This window comes from Trichogramma pretiosum, unplaced genomic scaffold, assembly GCF_000599845.2.
Source record: "Trichogramma pretiosum strain Unisexual culture from Peru unplaced genomic scaffold, Tpre_2.0 scaffold93, whole genome shotgun sequence".
NCBI classification, from domain to species: Eukaryota; Metazoa; Arthropoda; class Insecta; order Hymenoptera; family Trichogrammatidae; genus Trichogramma; species Trichogramma pretiosum.
The window spans coordinates 321026-338368 of record NW_019640795.1 but is presented as its reverse complement, the minus strand read 5'-3'; the positions used below and the strand labels follow the sequence as shown (position 1 = coordinate 338368).

General features: G+C 39.0%; 2 protein-coding genes across 2 annotated transcripts; one reads left to right on the top strand and one right to left on the bottom strand.

The window, feature by feature from the left end:
• Positions 1-501: 501 nt before the first annotated feature.
• LOC106653289 (cuticle protein-like) lies at positions 502-13428 on the bottom strand. The gene is made up of 3 exons (XM_014372690.2): positions 13404-13428; positions 12830-13302; positions 502-1135 (listed from the first exon to the last, which is right to left on the bottom strand). Exons 1-3 carry the CDS (start codon positions 13413-13415, stop codon positions 502-504), a joined length of 1119 nt encoding a protein of 372 aa, XP_014228176.2. The 5' UTR covers positions 13416-13428.
• Positions 4275-4837, top strand: LOC106653291 (larval cuticle protein A2B-like). Its single transcript, XM_023457858.1, has 2 exons — positions 4275-4316; positions 4394-4837. The coding sequence occupies exons 1-2, from the start codon at positions 4305-4307 to the stop codon at positions 4835-4837; spliced, it is 456 nt and encodes a 151-aa protein (XP_023313626.1). The 5' UTR covers positions 4275-4304.
• Positions 13429-17343: the final 3915 nt, after the last annotated feature.

Genomic DNA, 17343 nt, shown 5'->3' with positions numbered 1-17343 from the left:
GTACTCGAAATAACTCGACTCGTCGAATTTGTGTCGAGTAATCAAGTTTTTTCAAGTACTTGCCATGTATTTGAGTTATAAATGAATAAATGATGAATTTATAATCTCTAGACCTCTCTCTTTGTGTGCACATACTGATAAGTGGCATACTCGCAGCGCTCGTAATATAAATTATACTTTTGCCCATCGAGTACTCGGAAAAATTCGAGTACCCAAACAAACTCGAGTACTCGAATTTCCCGACTCAAGTCGAGTAAAACTTCAAAAATCGGGTACTCGTAGAGCTGTAGATATTACTTAAGAATTATTTATTTCTTCAAAGAACTCGATAGAAGTATAAAAGAAAATATCATTTATTTCAAAGTGATTTTATTCAAAACTAATAATAGTACATTATTGGCAATTTATGTACAACTAAAATATTAATAAAATCAAGAGGTATAATGAAATGCTAAATGCAATCAACGACACATTATTTGTCATTTTCCACGAAAAGTACATTTAAATTTCGTAGGAGTAAGTATAAGGATAGTTGATTCTCGTGGCAACGGCCCTTGGTACGCCGTAGTGCGTATGAATGTGAGCTGGCGCGACGTGCGTATGAGCTAGCGCCCTAGTGGCAAAAACTGGAGCAGCAACGGGCTTGGGTACGGCCGCGATAGTCCTGGCAAGCACCGGGGCGGCAACGGTTCTCACCGGGTGAGCATGTACATGGCCCACAGGTGCCGCCGTCAAAGGCAAGTGACGATGAGCAACGACTGGAGCCACGGCTCGGTGCACGGGAGCACCGATGACTCGAGTCACGGGAGCCACAGGAGCTACGGCGAGAGTCCTGTGACGCGCATCGACGACGGCGGCGGCGGCAGCAACGGGTGCGACCGGTGCCACGGCAACGGCTGGCTCTCGATTGACCACGGCGTTGAATCCGTTGATGGGATCGGCGGTGTAGTCGACGATGCGTCTGGTGCCGTCAGCTTCGATGAGCGAGTAACTTCCTTGGACCACGTCACCGTTGCGAGTTTCGAATTGAGCTTTCGAGTCACCGGTTGAGGGATCCTGCACGTCGTACGCGAAACTGTACTGAGGATTCGGGTCGTAATGTTCGACTCTGGCTACAACGGCGGGTGCAACTGCTGGCACTACGGCTTCGCCTCGAGCCAAGTTGCAGAGTGCACCGACGACGCTTATGAAGCACACGATCTGAAAAATAATTATTAAATTTCTAATGCAATAGCTATTTTAATGATTATCGATTAAATTGCTTAGTCTGAAAGCCATACCTTTCCGTAAGCCATGATTTGTTTACTCCAACACCCTGCGACAACTAGCGAAACTGCAACTAGAACTGTTTGTCAAAGACTGATGCTAAGACGCTAACTAACGCGCGTATTTATCGTGCCTAGATGTCACAACAGAGAGATTCGCCCACCCATGGGCCGCGAAGATGCACCGAGCCAACCGATTGTGCATCGTAACTGTAATGACGATTCTCCGCTGCTCAAGGTCAGATTGGCGGATGCCAAATTCACGTTCGCATTTTCACCTCTAAGAATCGTTGCGCGATTACACGCGCTTTGAAAAGTATCACGCGCTCGTGTATGCGAACGAGGCCTTTCCAATGTGACAAATGTTGCGCGCTTTCTTTGCGTAACCCACGCTTATGGCTATCATACGAGACCGCCACATTGTTATACTTGTATAAAATTGCACAATTATGTATAAAAAAAAATTAAGTCTGCGGAGACGAACTTTACATGCTTATCATCATCGTGTATGAATAACATCAGTTACAGGGTTCTATACCCTTGTTCGTTTAAGATTTATTCGCAGGGCAAGGCATGCCTTGAAATTGGGAAGTTCATAAAAAGCACATTAATAATTAATTTACTATGCAAATTTGCGAACAGATCATACTTCATAACCCAGACATCAAATTAACAAGCAAGACCTTGACGTGTCCTTTGATTCCACGTGACTGACTTATATTATTAACTTACACGAGATTGTACAGACTGTAGATTTTTGATACAATTGTATATTAATTGAGAATCACTTGAACTTTTCAAACGTTAAAAAAATTTTACATTGGACTCACTAGTAAAAAGATTCTTCTCATAAGATTATTATGGTTTTTATTTAATTTATTAAAAAAATGTGGCTTATAAATTTCAATTTTTAATGCAAGGAATATTAAATGAATAAAGAATCATAAATCTATTCATATTTTTTTTCCATTTACAAAAAAAAGTACATTTGCGATATAATTTGAAAAGTTCGAAGAGAAAGTACAAAAATATTCTTTAAAAAAATGGTAAAGTTAAAATTCGAAATTTAAACAACTGTCGGGTGAAATAAATATTTTGTCATTACTTTTTTTACTATACAAATTTTTTATATGAAGGTTGCATACATGAACATGACGCACAAAATATTTATATTACTTTTTTTCTTTATGAACCAGCCAACTGCACTTTATAGAAAAAAATACCAAAGTACCTGCTGTTTTATGTTAAAACTTTTTCGTGCTTTAACGCACCATAAAAGAGACTGAAGTTAGCTGAATATAAATTAAGAAGTCTTTCATAGAGTAATCAATTCTGCTTTCCATTCACAAGTGTAATGTGGAAAGTTTACCCAAAAAAATATCTTATAATACATTCAAAGCATTAAATAATGCAAAATTTAAATTTACATGTAGAGCAGTAAACGACAAATACTACAATATTTAATCCAAAATTCTCTTGATTACCCGCCTTTCATAAATTTTCAATGCACCTCACATGCGTAATAGATTGCGCGACTGTACATTATTCAACCCATGGCATATTGTCAATGTACGTCGAATATGACCTTCGCAGCGTAAGATTTGCTTATAGAGAGCACCAAAATTGAATACATTTGACGGGCTTAAAAATATTGCTCATTGACGTTTTCACGTGTAAAAGATGCTTGCACTATGAATTCGTTGATAAAAAAATCACCGCATTATCATTATAATGGATCAATCGGATTTACGTTTAATCCAAAATAGTAATGGGCATGAAAAATCCATCGATAGTTACAAAACGTCGGTACACGAGGTCTGTGCTATTGATCAATTGTAAAAAAATATTTTTAAGTTATCGATCAACTTGCCGTTTATCGAAAATAAAGGTAGCAAAAATATTTTGATTGATAGTTATTGTCGACTGTGTGCTCATATCAGCAGGAATTATTTATTACTCCACGAATGAATTATATATAAAGTATATTGCTATTTGAGTGTCCTGCGAGCGCACCAAATAACGTGTTTAGACTTTCTTATAATGGATCGTAATGCGATTTGAGCAACTGCGCGTAACACGTGAATCATTAAATTCGAAGAAATGAACTATACACTTTACGTGATTTGTCGGTGATGTCAACTTAAATTCCACAGTATTTAGGCTTTGTTATGATAAGTTATACAGTGTAACCCATGTAATTGAAATAATAAGCTTACTACAGACGTCAGATATGGATCAGTTAAGGCGGGCAAGTGATGTAAGTGTATCATCTTTGTTGGTCCAGTTCGAATGTGCATGCAGGTGCACGGAGAAAAATCAATAAATAAAACATTCAAACGTAAGCATCGACATAATTTCTTTCGCACACTTTCCAATATAGATATGATGCAATGGCTGCAGTCTCGCCGGGCATAAACGCTAAGCTTTTGTATTTTTTTACAGTTTAAAAGTCATTATATATGGTGTATATATGTGTGTGCAGCAATGACAGGCGCGCATAAAACGAGCAGGGCGACGACACACGGGGCGAATATCGTTGCGTGCCTCTCTGCACTCCTGCGCCGCGCTCCCGCGTAATAATACTTTAAATAGCAACAACAGCATTCGTTATGGGTACGCGCGCGAATACGTAATAACGAGCGTTTCCCCTGACGAATTTCGCTGCCAAAACACGCGCGCGGACAATCGTATAACAAAGAAATGAAAAAGGGATAGCGATTTTTATCGTGGCGGGCGCTGTGTGTAAGGCCCTCTTTCGTGCGCCCATTAGTATTATATACGCGCGGCTCCGCGAGCCGACAGTGCACGCGCGGGCAAATATTTTGCGAAAGGGCGCGCGCTTACGTACACCCCTCTTACTCTCGCGTCAATGCACGAAAATCCTTTTTGTTTTCTTTTGGTCATTGGCGGCGTTCGCTGCAGCTCTGGCCCGTGCACTTACGAAATTTGTGCGTTTTTCAATGCACCAGCTGGGTGTATATAAAGTTGAACCCTCGCTGGATGCAGCATCAGTCGTTCTTCGCAACTCTCTCAGCTAACATGGCCTCAAAGGTGAGTGCAGTTCGCTCCAAAGTCCAAAGGAAACTGCGAATAGTTCGGTGATCTAATATTTCCCTCTCGAATTGCAGCTCATCATTCTGTCGGTCGTCTTGGGGGCGGTAAGCGCCGGACTCGTGCCGCTGTCCTATCACGCTCAGCCTCAGATCATCACCAAGGTCCTGCAGCCGGAGCCCTACGACGCGCATCCTCAGTACAGCTTCGCCTACAACGTCCACGACCCGCATACCGGAGACGTGAAGAGCCAACACGAGAGCCGCGACGGCGACCAGGTGCAAGGCAGCTACTCGCTCATCGAGTCGGACGGCACCAAGCGCATCGTCGATTACACCGCCGACGCCCACCACGGATTCAACGCCGTCGTCCGCAAGGAGCCCGCTCACTACGCCGTCGCTCACGCCGTGGCTCCCGCTCTTGCCTACCACTCGAGCCCGATCGCCTACCACCAGACTGCCCTTCACCAGCAGCCTCATCTCCAGATCTCCTCTTCGTCGTCTTACTCCCACCACTACTAAGCCGCTCTTCGGAAATCTAACTTTTCCTTGATTTCAATAATATTACATTTAAAATGTAAATAATAGCGAATATACGTTGTAGTGAGTATGCAGTTTAAAAGTAAAACCATTAGCTAATGTGTGCCTGCAAACTAGATCATAACCATCGATCTAAATCAAATATGTATTTTTATTGGAGTACAATAATAAAATTTTGATCCAAACTTACAAAGGTATTTTTCATTATAATGATCAATTTTAACTAGCATTTCTTCATCTTTTTCGTATTAGAAAAACAAAACGACAATCGGGTTAAATTCAATAATTTTTCATGCGATTGACATGAAATAACGAGTCTTCTTTAATAACAATTTTTAATTGTTCAAGATATCGAGCTATTAAAAAAAAACTAATGCAAATCTCATAGATTTTTCTTTCTTTTGCAAAAAAAATCAATATTTCTAATTAAATATTTTTTCCATAATTTACAAGCCACCACAAAGGCTTGTATAAAGTACCGTATAAATTTAAAACTATAATTTGAATTACACTGCAAAACAAAAACAAAATTTGTAGACCTTTCTATATACTTTGATTAATTACAGAAAATATTCGAGATGATATAATTTAGAATGTGGCTAATTTATAAATTAAGATGACGTTGCTTGTAAAATTATTATAGTTACATCTGAAACTATGAAGTAATTCAAGGCGGGGTTATTCGTAAACAACTTCATCAGTAGGAGGGGGAGTAGGCATTCGTAAAGACAATATCCGGCTACGAAATCATAGCAAACAATGCAAGCTTCAATCTAGAATTTATGAGTATAAAAAGGCCAGGCAATTTTTAGTCGAGCATCAGTCTCAGGTCAACTGTATTCCAAAGACTACCTCCTCAAAATGTCGATGAAGGTGAGCGAAGAGACGATAAACTCAAAGGTCTATCATTTTCTAAAATTTTCTCCATTTCTTGCAGATTTTCGTAGTAGCTGCCCTCGTGGCTTGCGCCAGTGCCGGCCTAGTACCAGCCGACGTCGAAATCACGACCGTCACCCCGGAGGACTTTGACCATCATCCCCAATACTCGTTCAACTACGGAGTCTCCGACCCTCTGACCGGAGACCACAAGAACCAAGAAGAGACTCGTGACGGCGACAAAGTCAAGGGCAGCTATTCCCTCATCGACGCCGATGGCACTAAACGCACCGTCGACTACACGGCCGACGACGTCAACGGATTCAACGCCGTCGTCCGCAGAGAAGCCGCCGTGGCCGTAGCTGCCCCAGTCGTCAACACCGTCGTCCACCAAGGGGCTTACCTCGTCGCCGCCCCTCAAGTCCTCAAGACCGAAGTCAAGGAGGTGAAAGAGGCCAAGGAAGAGTCTGAAGCTGCTAGCTCGGAAACCGTCGAAACAGTCGCCTCAGCTCCAGCAGCTGTGACCTATGCCGCTGCCGCCGCCCCCGTCTACGTCTCGTCCGCTGCGAGCATCCACCCTTACTCGTCGTTGGTCAAGACCATCTCTCCAGTCGTCCACACCTACTCTGCAGCTCCAGTAGTCTCTTACTCGTCGCCCATCGTCCACAGATATGCCCATATCGCCCCAGCTTATACCTACTCCCACGGTCAACTCGCCCAAGTCTACTATTAAACTAAACATTGTTTACTCTCATTGTGTACCACCAAAAAATGTAAACTCTAAAGATTCTTTTGTAAAAACATAGTCTAAGTTTTGTACCAATAAATTTTCATTTTTAATAATTTAGCCGTTACTTTTATTTTATCGTGTTTAATAATAGACACTGATTTGCCACACTATGGAATATCAAAAGAAATTCTAAACCAGTAGTTCGGTTCTCTTTGAAAAGTATCCAATTTAAAGCTTAGTAATAATTTTTTGAGAGGTGATGACAATAAAACATTTTATTTTTTAAATATATTTTTATTTATTGTAAAAAAATCGTCAGTCATTATAATGGTTCACAGAAATATTTCATTATAAGAAAACTATAAAAAAGTAATTTCATAAGAACAATAGATACGTAAACATGGCGGTAAATTAAATGCTAGCTTATCACAAAACTCGTGACTAATATTATTATTTATATACAATGTAATCAAATAACCTGAGATTTACTAATTGAAAATTTACCCATCAATTTTTTTAATTATATTTATTTTTTGCTCACTGCACTTGATTATTTTTAATGTGCTCCACGGGATCTTGTTGGCAAATCGAATCGAATGGCAGGTTTGTCATAGCGGTAGCCATCGCTCGAGCCTCCACCATTATTATTTCCACTTTCGGGATAGCCATTACTATTATCTGGATAGCCTCCGTTATTGCTACCATGATCTGGATAACCACCCTGGTTATTATTATTTTCTGGGTATCCGGTATTGTCATGTCCTCCACTCTGGTGATTTTCTCCCTGTCCATGAGTAGTATCTAACATAATAGTTTGCAAGCCTGATCCAAATCCAAAACTACCACTCGAAAAACCAGATTGTATGAGTTGGGGTGCAGGTTGTTGAGGAAGTAGCAGTGGTTGGGAAATTTGAGGTGGTTGAGGAAGTAAAACAGGTGCGGGCTGTGCTACAGGAAGGGACAGCGATTGTTCGATCTGAACAACTGTTGGCGGAGAGATGGCAGCTGGGGCGGGTTGATAAGACTCTGAAATTGGAGCTGGTTGGGAAATTGGCAGCTGTGCAGGAGTTCCATATTGAGAAATCGGAGCTGGTTGAGAAATTGGCAGGGATGGAAGCTGTGCAGGAGTACCATATTGAGAAATCGGAGCTGGTTGAGAAATTGGCAGGGATGGCAGTTGTGCAGCTTGAGCTGGAGCTCCATATTGAGAAATTGGAGCCGGAGCACTGTACTGGCTGAAACTTTGGGAGTTGAAAGATTCTCCAAGATCTGAGAATTGACCTAAACTAGCTGGTAAAATGCTCTGGGATTGATGGGTCTCGATTTGAGGTTGATACGACTGAGAACTATATGATTGGGCAGCTCCACTGAACTGATTCGACTGAGATCCTAAAGAAAATTGAGAGCCGAAGGAAGATGCGTCATTTTGGTACAGGTTTCCTCTCAAAGCTTCGTGGCCAGAGAAAGATCCAGCGTCGCTCGAAAACTGACTCGAACCGGACGACTGATAAGATAAGGCAGCATTGGCATCTCCGTGAGACGAAATTGGCTGTTGGATGGCTTGTGCTTCGTATGACTGCTGATGGCCTGCCTCAAACGAGCTTGCGTGCTGGAGAGCTTGACTCGAGCTCTCGTGGCTCGAGATTTGCTGAGGTTGGTTGAGCTGGTTAATGAAGCCCGCGCTCGCCAGCGAAGCCAAACTTACTACAAGAATGTACTGGGAAGCATGGTAGTTAGTATTTGCATTAAACTTTAACGCTTAGATTCAAAATTCATTCATTTAGTCTTCAAGCTTGCAATTTTTTTTTAACAAGCAAGATTGGCTATGAACGAAATTTAAATCTAACGTTCTTTTTAAATCAAAATAGGAAAATTCGTATTACCTTGATCATTGTGAATATTCGATATCTCCAACACTAATATAAATTATTACAATTGTTACAAACAAATTCACACTAGTAACAAACTTTTCAGCTGCGTCTTCACTACTGATCAAGCTCTTCTCTTTGAGCCCGATGGCCAATGACTGCACTCATCTTAAAATTTTTACGAGGTATTTATACAGAGCAAAGATTCGGGCGACTTTCATGTGAAAAATGATCCTGCGCTCATACAAGTTACACGTAACGATTCGTCACACGCACATAACTTCGGTGGTGAAGAAAATATTCCAGTGTATTATATAATATACAAAAAAATTATAATAATATAAGCCGCATCAGAAAACACGATATAAAATGAGCGAGCAACATCTTTATGCCCTTCTTTCTGTTATACACGGAGCGGTATGTAATGGGCATTTTCGCGGGAAGCGGTAAGTCCAGTTATTATGCGCGGGCGAATAACTTTCACCGAAACGCTGATCATCTCACCCAGTAAGATACTTTCGAACATGTGTGCAAGTGCAGAGAGCCATGCTGCAACTACGCACTTATGCAAACGGACGACCCAAAGAATTATCTTTTTTTTTTGTCTCCATTTTTCGTTTTCTTTCTTTTGTTGCAGAGCATTCGATTATGTGTAATGTTATGCCGGTGCAATCGGCCGTTGCGTGAGCTTTGGTATTTTGTCATACATAATAATTTGTAAATTGAAAAAAGTGGAGTCATTTTTATTTGTTTACTGATGCGTGCCCTAAGATTTTGAGTAAGATTAGTGGCTCTCTAGTATGAACATTTCTTTGATAATATAGTTCTAAATTTATAGTAAGTATTTGAACAATGTTTATTGTTCTGATTCTTTCAATATATTGATCGCGAGAGACAAATTAGCTCGTTAATGAAATCTGTGAGAATTAATTATCACAACTTTCATTACGTTAGAGTTCAAAAATTTTGAATTATATCAAATAAAATCATTTAATTTTGCAAACAATCTTTTCTTTTCAAAATACGTTGAAATTATTCAATTTTTCATTATTACGGAAATAAAAATTGAATAAGAATATTAACTCATCAATTTCACCTGTTTTTTGCGAAGAGAAACCGAATACCTTTTACACAACAATGCCCTGAATCATTTTGAAATCTCTAACCAGTTTTTTTAGTAAATGAGGTCATTTGAAGATTTTCTTCTTTTACATCCAAAATAAATAATTATCAAATAACTCATATAAAAAAATTGATAAAAAGGGACACATACACTTTCAATTCAAAATTTTTGATTTTTGAGTAAGATTGTTCCTTTATATTCCATTACAAAATGTTGATTTTTTACTGAGATACAGCTGTTTCCGTGATCCTTTTTCGTGTTCAATTTTTCCGTATTTTGCGTTTTATGAAAAATTATGTTTTTAGTCTTCTGTCGTAATTTTCAGAGGGCACCGATTGAGCTTCTGCACCAGGGTTGTGTACACTTCTTTAGAACATCGATACTTATAGACACAAGTACTTTAGGGATGAACGAACACGTAGAGTGCTCTGCATGTATTACACATATTTTTTTTATGTTACTTTATTTGCCAACATTTAAATCATAAAAGTACTCTTTGATAGTGACCTATGATTTAATAAAAAAAATGTTAAGTTAAGTTATATATGTCACCTTAATTAGCAAAAGCACTTTTGAAACGTTTTAAATGGTTGAAGATTGGCAGGGATTCGATAGGAGCAAAACTGATTAAAAATAAATTGAATTTGATTGTGACGAACAGAAGTTCACTTATCAATTCAAGGGTTTCAACAAAAACTATTAGTTTATAATAAATAATGTCACGCGCAACATGTGCGTAACATTCATCGGTTGGTATGAAGATGAGCAGTAACACCTAGCCAATCGCTAATGATTATTAATAATTTTGTGTTGAATTATCGAGAAAAACATGAGCACCCGGGGCATTTCACAAGCTCTATGCAGAACATTTCAATCAAGTTTCATTTCAGCCATTGCATGCTTACGGAAGAATATGAGAGATACAAATTTCCATTTTTAATGTAAAGCGTAAACGAAAATTGGGGATGTTGTTATTCATAAATTCTCGAATTGTAGCAATTTGCACATTACACATGGTATTCACATTCCGATTGGTTCCTGCACTGAAAAAAATTTTAGGTGTAAATCCAGTAAAAGAGGAGAACTGGATCAAAAAAAGATATTTTGCTGCCACAGCAAAATTATATTGAGCTGTATTTAGCTGTTAAAGTTTAAAAAATTATTTTGCTGGATTCACCCGTGAGATTTTTTCAGTGTGTAGTGCAAAAAGAAACTTTTTCTCTTTGAAAATGATAACTATGAGCGAAGATGGCTTGGTCTTGAGAAACGTTGATTGTAATAAATACAAATAAATGATAAAAGTACCATAGATCAATTTGCGTACAAAAGAAATCATAAAACTGATTTTGATTTGTGATTTTATTTCTTAAGTTTAACTTTCACCGTTATAAATATTATAGATTATTATAAAATTTACAAAAGATAAAAGTTGTATATTTTTGAAAATGCTAAAAATAATCTCTACCTCGACCGTTCATCCGGAGGAGAGGCGGGAGGGANGGGGGGGGGGGGGGGGGGGTTGCACATCGTTTTGTCATTTATGAACAGTTTTTTTTGGGTGGAGAGGGGTATTTTCGAATGACAAAACATAACATAAACTTAGAAAATTATAGTGCCTTATTGCTTTAGGTAAGACTAAGCTTGGACTAAGATTTAACTTCTGTTAAATCATCTTGATTGTTTCTATTCAATAACATTTTTTGTGTTCGCATAGTTTTCTGTACAATTTTTCCCTTACGCATACGTGTACTTGTAATAGCTTAAACTTATACTCAAACAGTTCTGCTTAAATATAAAACTAAAAAATATTAAGATCGTATGTATGTTTAAACTTTTCTTTTATCGAATGTTTTTCTACATTTATTTTACGTGATACCATTATGTATCGTATAATTAAAAATTGATTTTAAAGTGCTAAATAAAAAAATATCTTAATATGAGTGATTTCTTAAAAAAAAAAAAAAAATAGACATAATGTTCGAAATTTCTCCACTAAATTCAGAACATTTTATGTGCTTTTAAGCTTTGCATACTTATGAATGGATTTATTAAAATTTTTATTGAAATTTTAGGATACGCAGGGTTCTATTAAATGTCTGCTTTTAGAAGGTACCATTTATGAAAACTTCTTTTGAGCCTACACGAGTGACCTGTATTCCTATATTTTAGGGACATCATCCTGTATATAGGCCGTTTACCTTGCTGCACTTTAAGTTTCTGTATAATTCGTGATCACCACGAGACATACATGCGTGTATGTAAGATAGCATGGAGTCAGGGTACCTAAATCTGGTTCTTTTCATCCAGAAAAAGTAAGAGTTATAATAACAAAAAAATTTTGAGAAGCGTAGAAAAAAATTGGGGTATTATCGAAATGAGATTGGTCAGAGATATTTAAATATTTTTAATTTTTGTACGACATTTATAAACAACTATGAAGCATTATCCTATTAGTTGAATTTCAATTGTTCTATTCTTTTAAAAGTTACCAATCAGTAGATATTTCACTTAAAATTAACGATTTTTTTTCAAGTTCTGTTTTCATAAATTTTAGGAAAATTAGCGAAACATATAAAAAAATGTTACTCAAACTAACTTATTTTTTGTTCCTAATGATAAAATAAAGTTTTTTAGTGGTACTCACACTGTTTTGGTAATTTGAGATTTTGTTGTTGTAATCGTTCAGAAATCGAATAAAAATAGAATAAACGTAAATTGATAAAAAAAGATTATTAAAAAAATTCAATATAATTGGCTCAGTTAGCAATAGTAATATAAAAATATTGCTCTCTCAGTAGTGTGATATCTGAAGGTGGTTTTGAAATTTAAACAGAAAATTTTGTGACACGTTTACTGACTTTCATGAGAATTGAAAAATTACGTGATAATGGCTAAAAAAGGTGTGAATTATTTTTAATTAATGAAATTTAAAATAATGTTTTGGAAATGAAATGAAGATTCATTCAGGGTGTCATGACTTTTTAAAGAAAATACTTAGGAGATGGTTCAAAGTTTGAAAAAATAATTACAATTGTTTGTTGAGTATTAAAAAACAAATTTATTGACCCAGGCCGACAACAGTTGTTGGTGAATTGAACAGTCAGGTAAACAATATTGGATTGTGAAAAATCATCATTAAAACATAATAAAAATTTCAACGGTGACGATGGCTATGGCGTCAGCAGAACTGGTAACCGAAGTGTCCGCATGATTGTCCACTAGAACGTGACGTCTTGCCGCGGCCAGATACTTGAACATCCGCAATACTTCCTTGCCTTAGCATCTAGTAGTAGTAGCTCTTGTAGAAGGCTGGGCCAGCTGCGTAGGGGTAAGCCGGTGCGGCGGCCAAAGGCAGAGCTGGAGCGGCGAACTTGGCGATGGGGGCGGCGTACGCGTAGGCGGGTGCCGGGGCGGCATAGGCCAGAGGCGCGGCGGCGATCTTGGCCACTGGGGCTACGGCGGCTACGGGGGCCACTGGAAGGGCGGCCTTGAGGGCGATGGCGGCGGGCTCCTTGCGGACGACGGCGTTGAATCCGTTGACGTCGTCGGCGGTGTAGTCGACGATGCGTCTGGTGCCGTCGGACTCGAGGAGGGAGTAGCTGCCGCGGACGACGTCTCCGTCGCGGGTCTCGGACTGGGCCTTGAAGTCACCGGTGATGCTGTCCTGGACGTCGTAGTTGAACGAGTACTGGGGATGGGGGTCGTACTCGGCGTCGGACACTCTGGTGATCACCTGCTTGGCGATCGGAGCGGCGGCGTAGGCGATCGGTGCCGCGGGCAGGGCAGCCAGAGGTGCCGCCGGCAAGAGACCAGCCTGGGCGTACGCCACCAGAGCGGAGAGAACGACAAACTGAAAATTTAGAATTCTGCTGTAGAAAACTACTCGGTACACGAAAAATAATATAGATATTGATTGTCACAAATTCACTGTATGAAACTATTCGCACACACCTTGAGAGCCATTGCTGAGCGGGGATGCTTGGTAGAGATCGGTAGATCGGTAAGATCGTTCGAAGTCACAATGATGTTCAAGCTTTTCTCGCCGGGCTCTTATATAGCTGCGAGTCGCGAGCTGGCAAATGCTTCGAGTCATTTGCGATGAGCCCCACCCTAACACCCTTGCAGCGCGGTGCAACCGCCACTAGTTCAAAAAGCCTGTGGGACGCTCGAAAGTTCTTGAACTTGGCCGGATGCACGCTCGGAGACGCGGATCCTTTCACCCTGTCGGGGAACGATGCCGCGCGCGCGCCGGCCGATGAATCGGCTCACCTTCACGAGGGTGAAAGGTGCATTCCCCTGAAAAGCGAGAAAAAAAAATCTACCCGCATGTAAAAAAAACAACGCACGATTGATGCGGCCTTTGTCCTCAGTACTGCTGCAGTCGCGCGCGGTCCCAGAGCGCGCGCGCGCGACGCCGTGATTTATGGGCAACGCGAAAACGTTGCTAACCACAGCTACCATAATGCTACTATTTTTCTCCTGCATTAATGCCGAGCCACGGCAGGTCTGAGCTTGCCGTGCGAAAAAAACCGAGCTTCATCTCGAGCCAGAAACATTCGAAAATAATTATTTTAAAGGACAAGTCCTAAGAGGCAACCCTGGGCAATATAACGCTGTAATGCTATATGGCGCTCGCATCTTATTTACGATGGTGGCTACGCATTCGTGAAAATAATCAACTATGCGCTTCTATTATGATTTATATATGTCATAAATGCGTATGACTTATTTCTTAAAACTTTCATTCAAAGTTTAAATTTATATTTGATAGTTGATGATTCGTTGCAACATGGTTCTAATCATTTATCTGTTGCATTGTTTCGAGTACACAAAATGAGTAATTAACTTGATTACAGCAAAAAAAAGTGTTTGTGACCACAAAACTCCACTATGTTGTAGCAAAATTAAATTAAGGTGGTGTAACTAAAAATCTATACTATTACAATAAAATTTTATGAAAAAAATATGATTATACACATGCGAAGATGACTCGATAAAATTTTAGCAATTTTTGTTTCAAAAAAGGTAGGCAGAAACATTTGATTTTCTATTATTTACTGACTGGGCCTCTTGCAATCAAATCCACTTGTCATTCTCTATAAAAAAAAGTACGTTACGGACACTACGTTCGAGCGCCGCCAAGAATTGATCGTTGAGCCCGTGAACAGTAATTGAATTTTCATGTTGAAAATCGAGACTGCTTCATAAATGCCACTCGTAAGATAAGTGTCGATGTGCACGACCATATATATCGCGATCTATATCCTGCAATTTCGCATTGAGGCGTGTACAGTATAAGTTTACTTCGTCGTGCGAATAAAACGACCCAGTCATTATAATACAATGTCCCTTTCACTCGATCATCGTCCATGAAATTTTTAATTGTAAATTCTTCCTTTAACAAAGGATGTCCATAGTACAATCCAATAGTTACTGTGTATAGCATACCATTTTTAAAGAATAATTTTGTTTTTTGGCAAATATTGAAATTATCCAGGACAAAAATCAATGTTTAAGTTAAATTTTACGAACACATTTTTTCCTAATCGTTTTAATTCCAAAATCATAAAATTGAATTGAGAGTAAACAATTGAAACATTTTTTTACCAATAATGTAACAGTGGGCGTTCAATTTGTTTCCTCGTCTATTGGTTAGTAAAACGTGATATTTTTTTTTATAAATTCTATTTGTTGAATGTATTATTATTTTAAATAAACGGAGAAAACTGCAAAACTTATAAAGATATTTGTTTTATGGTACTCGTTGTATTTTATTTACGCACCATAAAGTCAGAAATTCCATGGCAAAATTACTGCGTAGCTTTTGCAAGTCCGAATGATTTATTAAGCAGACTTTGCTTATAGAACAAAAGGAGCAGGGCGCGTAAGGAGGATTCTACAAAACAAACGAATGAATTGTCCGAACGCAGGTGGGAATTGACATGGGCGTAGGAGAATTTCTTTAGCCTTGATGGATAACAGTCGCGCGCGCTCGCGCGGCCTTTCAAAGTCGCGACCTTGGCTAAAGCCACTTTATGGCTTGTAGTGCTCCGACTGCCGAGTCTCGCGCGCGCAGGTTCCGGAACACGAAACCGCGCGCCGACGCTTGTTCGTCGATTTTTTTTTCTCTCTTACATCGTTATAGTTAACATTCTTTCTCTTTTCTTTAATTTAGGAGTGCGTATACGCGGCGCATGCTCGCGTATGCATAAACAGGTTGAAGCCACCAATCATGCGCGGCCGGCTCGGAGAAGCGCGAGAAGAAATTACGAACGCGTGATGTATAAATTCCGCGCCCTCTATGAGAAATCGCCTATCTGATGAATTCATTTTTACGGTCTTTATTATTGAAGGTGCCATGCCGAAAGGGGCTTGGGCGTACGTTGCAGTTTCACGGCAAAACAATTACATACGGTCATTTTTAAGAGAGATATCGAATAATAATTATCGATACTCAAGTACATACATAGGCATATTTTTACTTTAAATATTTTTACTTTTACTTTGATATACGAGTCTCTGTGACGATAGCATCTCGAACTTTTTGCACCACTGCAAGTAAAGATATAATTGGTACGTATTTACGGCATACATGTACGTAGTTGATGTAAGCCCCAAGTAACCCTTACGACTCGCGCTGACTTTCAAAGTACATAGATAACCTTGAGAAACAAAAAGGAAAAAAAAATTCTTAAAATTCTCCTGCACGCGCCAAAACGATTAAATTGTTACTTTGAATGAACTGAACGACACAATATGTTGCCCGAAAATATTGTGGTTTAGAATAACGCATGTTCTTTTAAAAAACCTTGACTTTATTCAATTTTACTAATATTTGAACCTCTATCTGTCCAAAAATATTCATTTTTATATAATAAACAAAGTTTAAAAATAATAATTCTGAGCTTACTTCTATATACTTGCAATGCCCTTTCAATTTGAAGATATTGATAATAAAAGCTCGAATAATTTTAAGTATTTTATCTGTGATGCAAGTTTCACGTTTCATTGATTTTTTTTGGAAATATAAATTGATCCGACCTCGGGGATAATAATTAGATAACTTTCGGTAGATCGTAAAAAACTATTTATACGATATGGATAACGTGTGTCAACTAGCTTGCAGTTAATTTTTAATTTTTATATCATCATATTACAAATCGATGAATTGTAAAGTTTTGCAATGATATTATCCAAAACATCCTTGCAATAGCTATTTAAGTGACAACAAAATCAATTAAAATGTGAAAAAAAGTTGAAAATTCAAATTTATAGGACCTCGCAGAAATCAAATTTAATGATACCTTTTCAGCCTCGCGAGTCCTTTCTATCTCGGACGTGAAAATTTTACCCAAACAATTATGAATACGATCGGACTCTCATTAAATTCAATGTTAATCAATTACGCAAAATTGGCATTGGTGCGCGTATCGTTGTAAAAGCAAACATTACGAAAATTCCAAGACATCGTGGCAGTTGGACAAGCCGAGGCAAAGCCAATCGATCATTGCATATCATAAATTTGTAATGCACGTGGCTGGCTCGTCCGTTACTGCTACGGCCGCGGTGCATATTACACGAGCATGATTTTTGATCCATATCGTTTAGCGCCTGAAACCATAATATAGCAAAAAAAGCAGATCAACGCGCAAGTACAATCGTAATGGCAAGGCCAGCCGAGAGGACTCCACCCATTTTGGCGGCTTATTAAATGCACGCGTTCGAAAATGCCGGTCCAATTTTTGAACTGCACAAGCGGCAACGGGCGTCGCAAGCGACAGAACGTCCTTGCCCCAAACGATTTGAGCAGCAAAAAGAGCGTTTGACTCTCGGAGGTTTCCAACATATAAAAGCACCGGATGCAGCTAGGACCTGCATCAATTCGAGTCGC

Coding starts and splice junctions, on each gene's coding strand:
- LOC106653289 (XM_014372690.2), bottom strand. Junction 1,136..12,829: donor TACGCGTACGCCGCCCCCAT/CGCCAAGTTCGC, acceptor AGCCGTAGTGCC/AGCAGTTGCACCCGCCGTTG.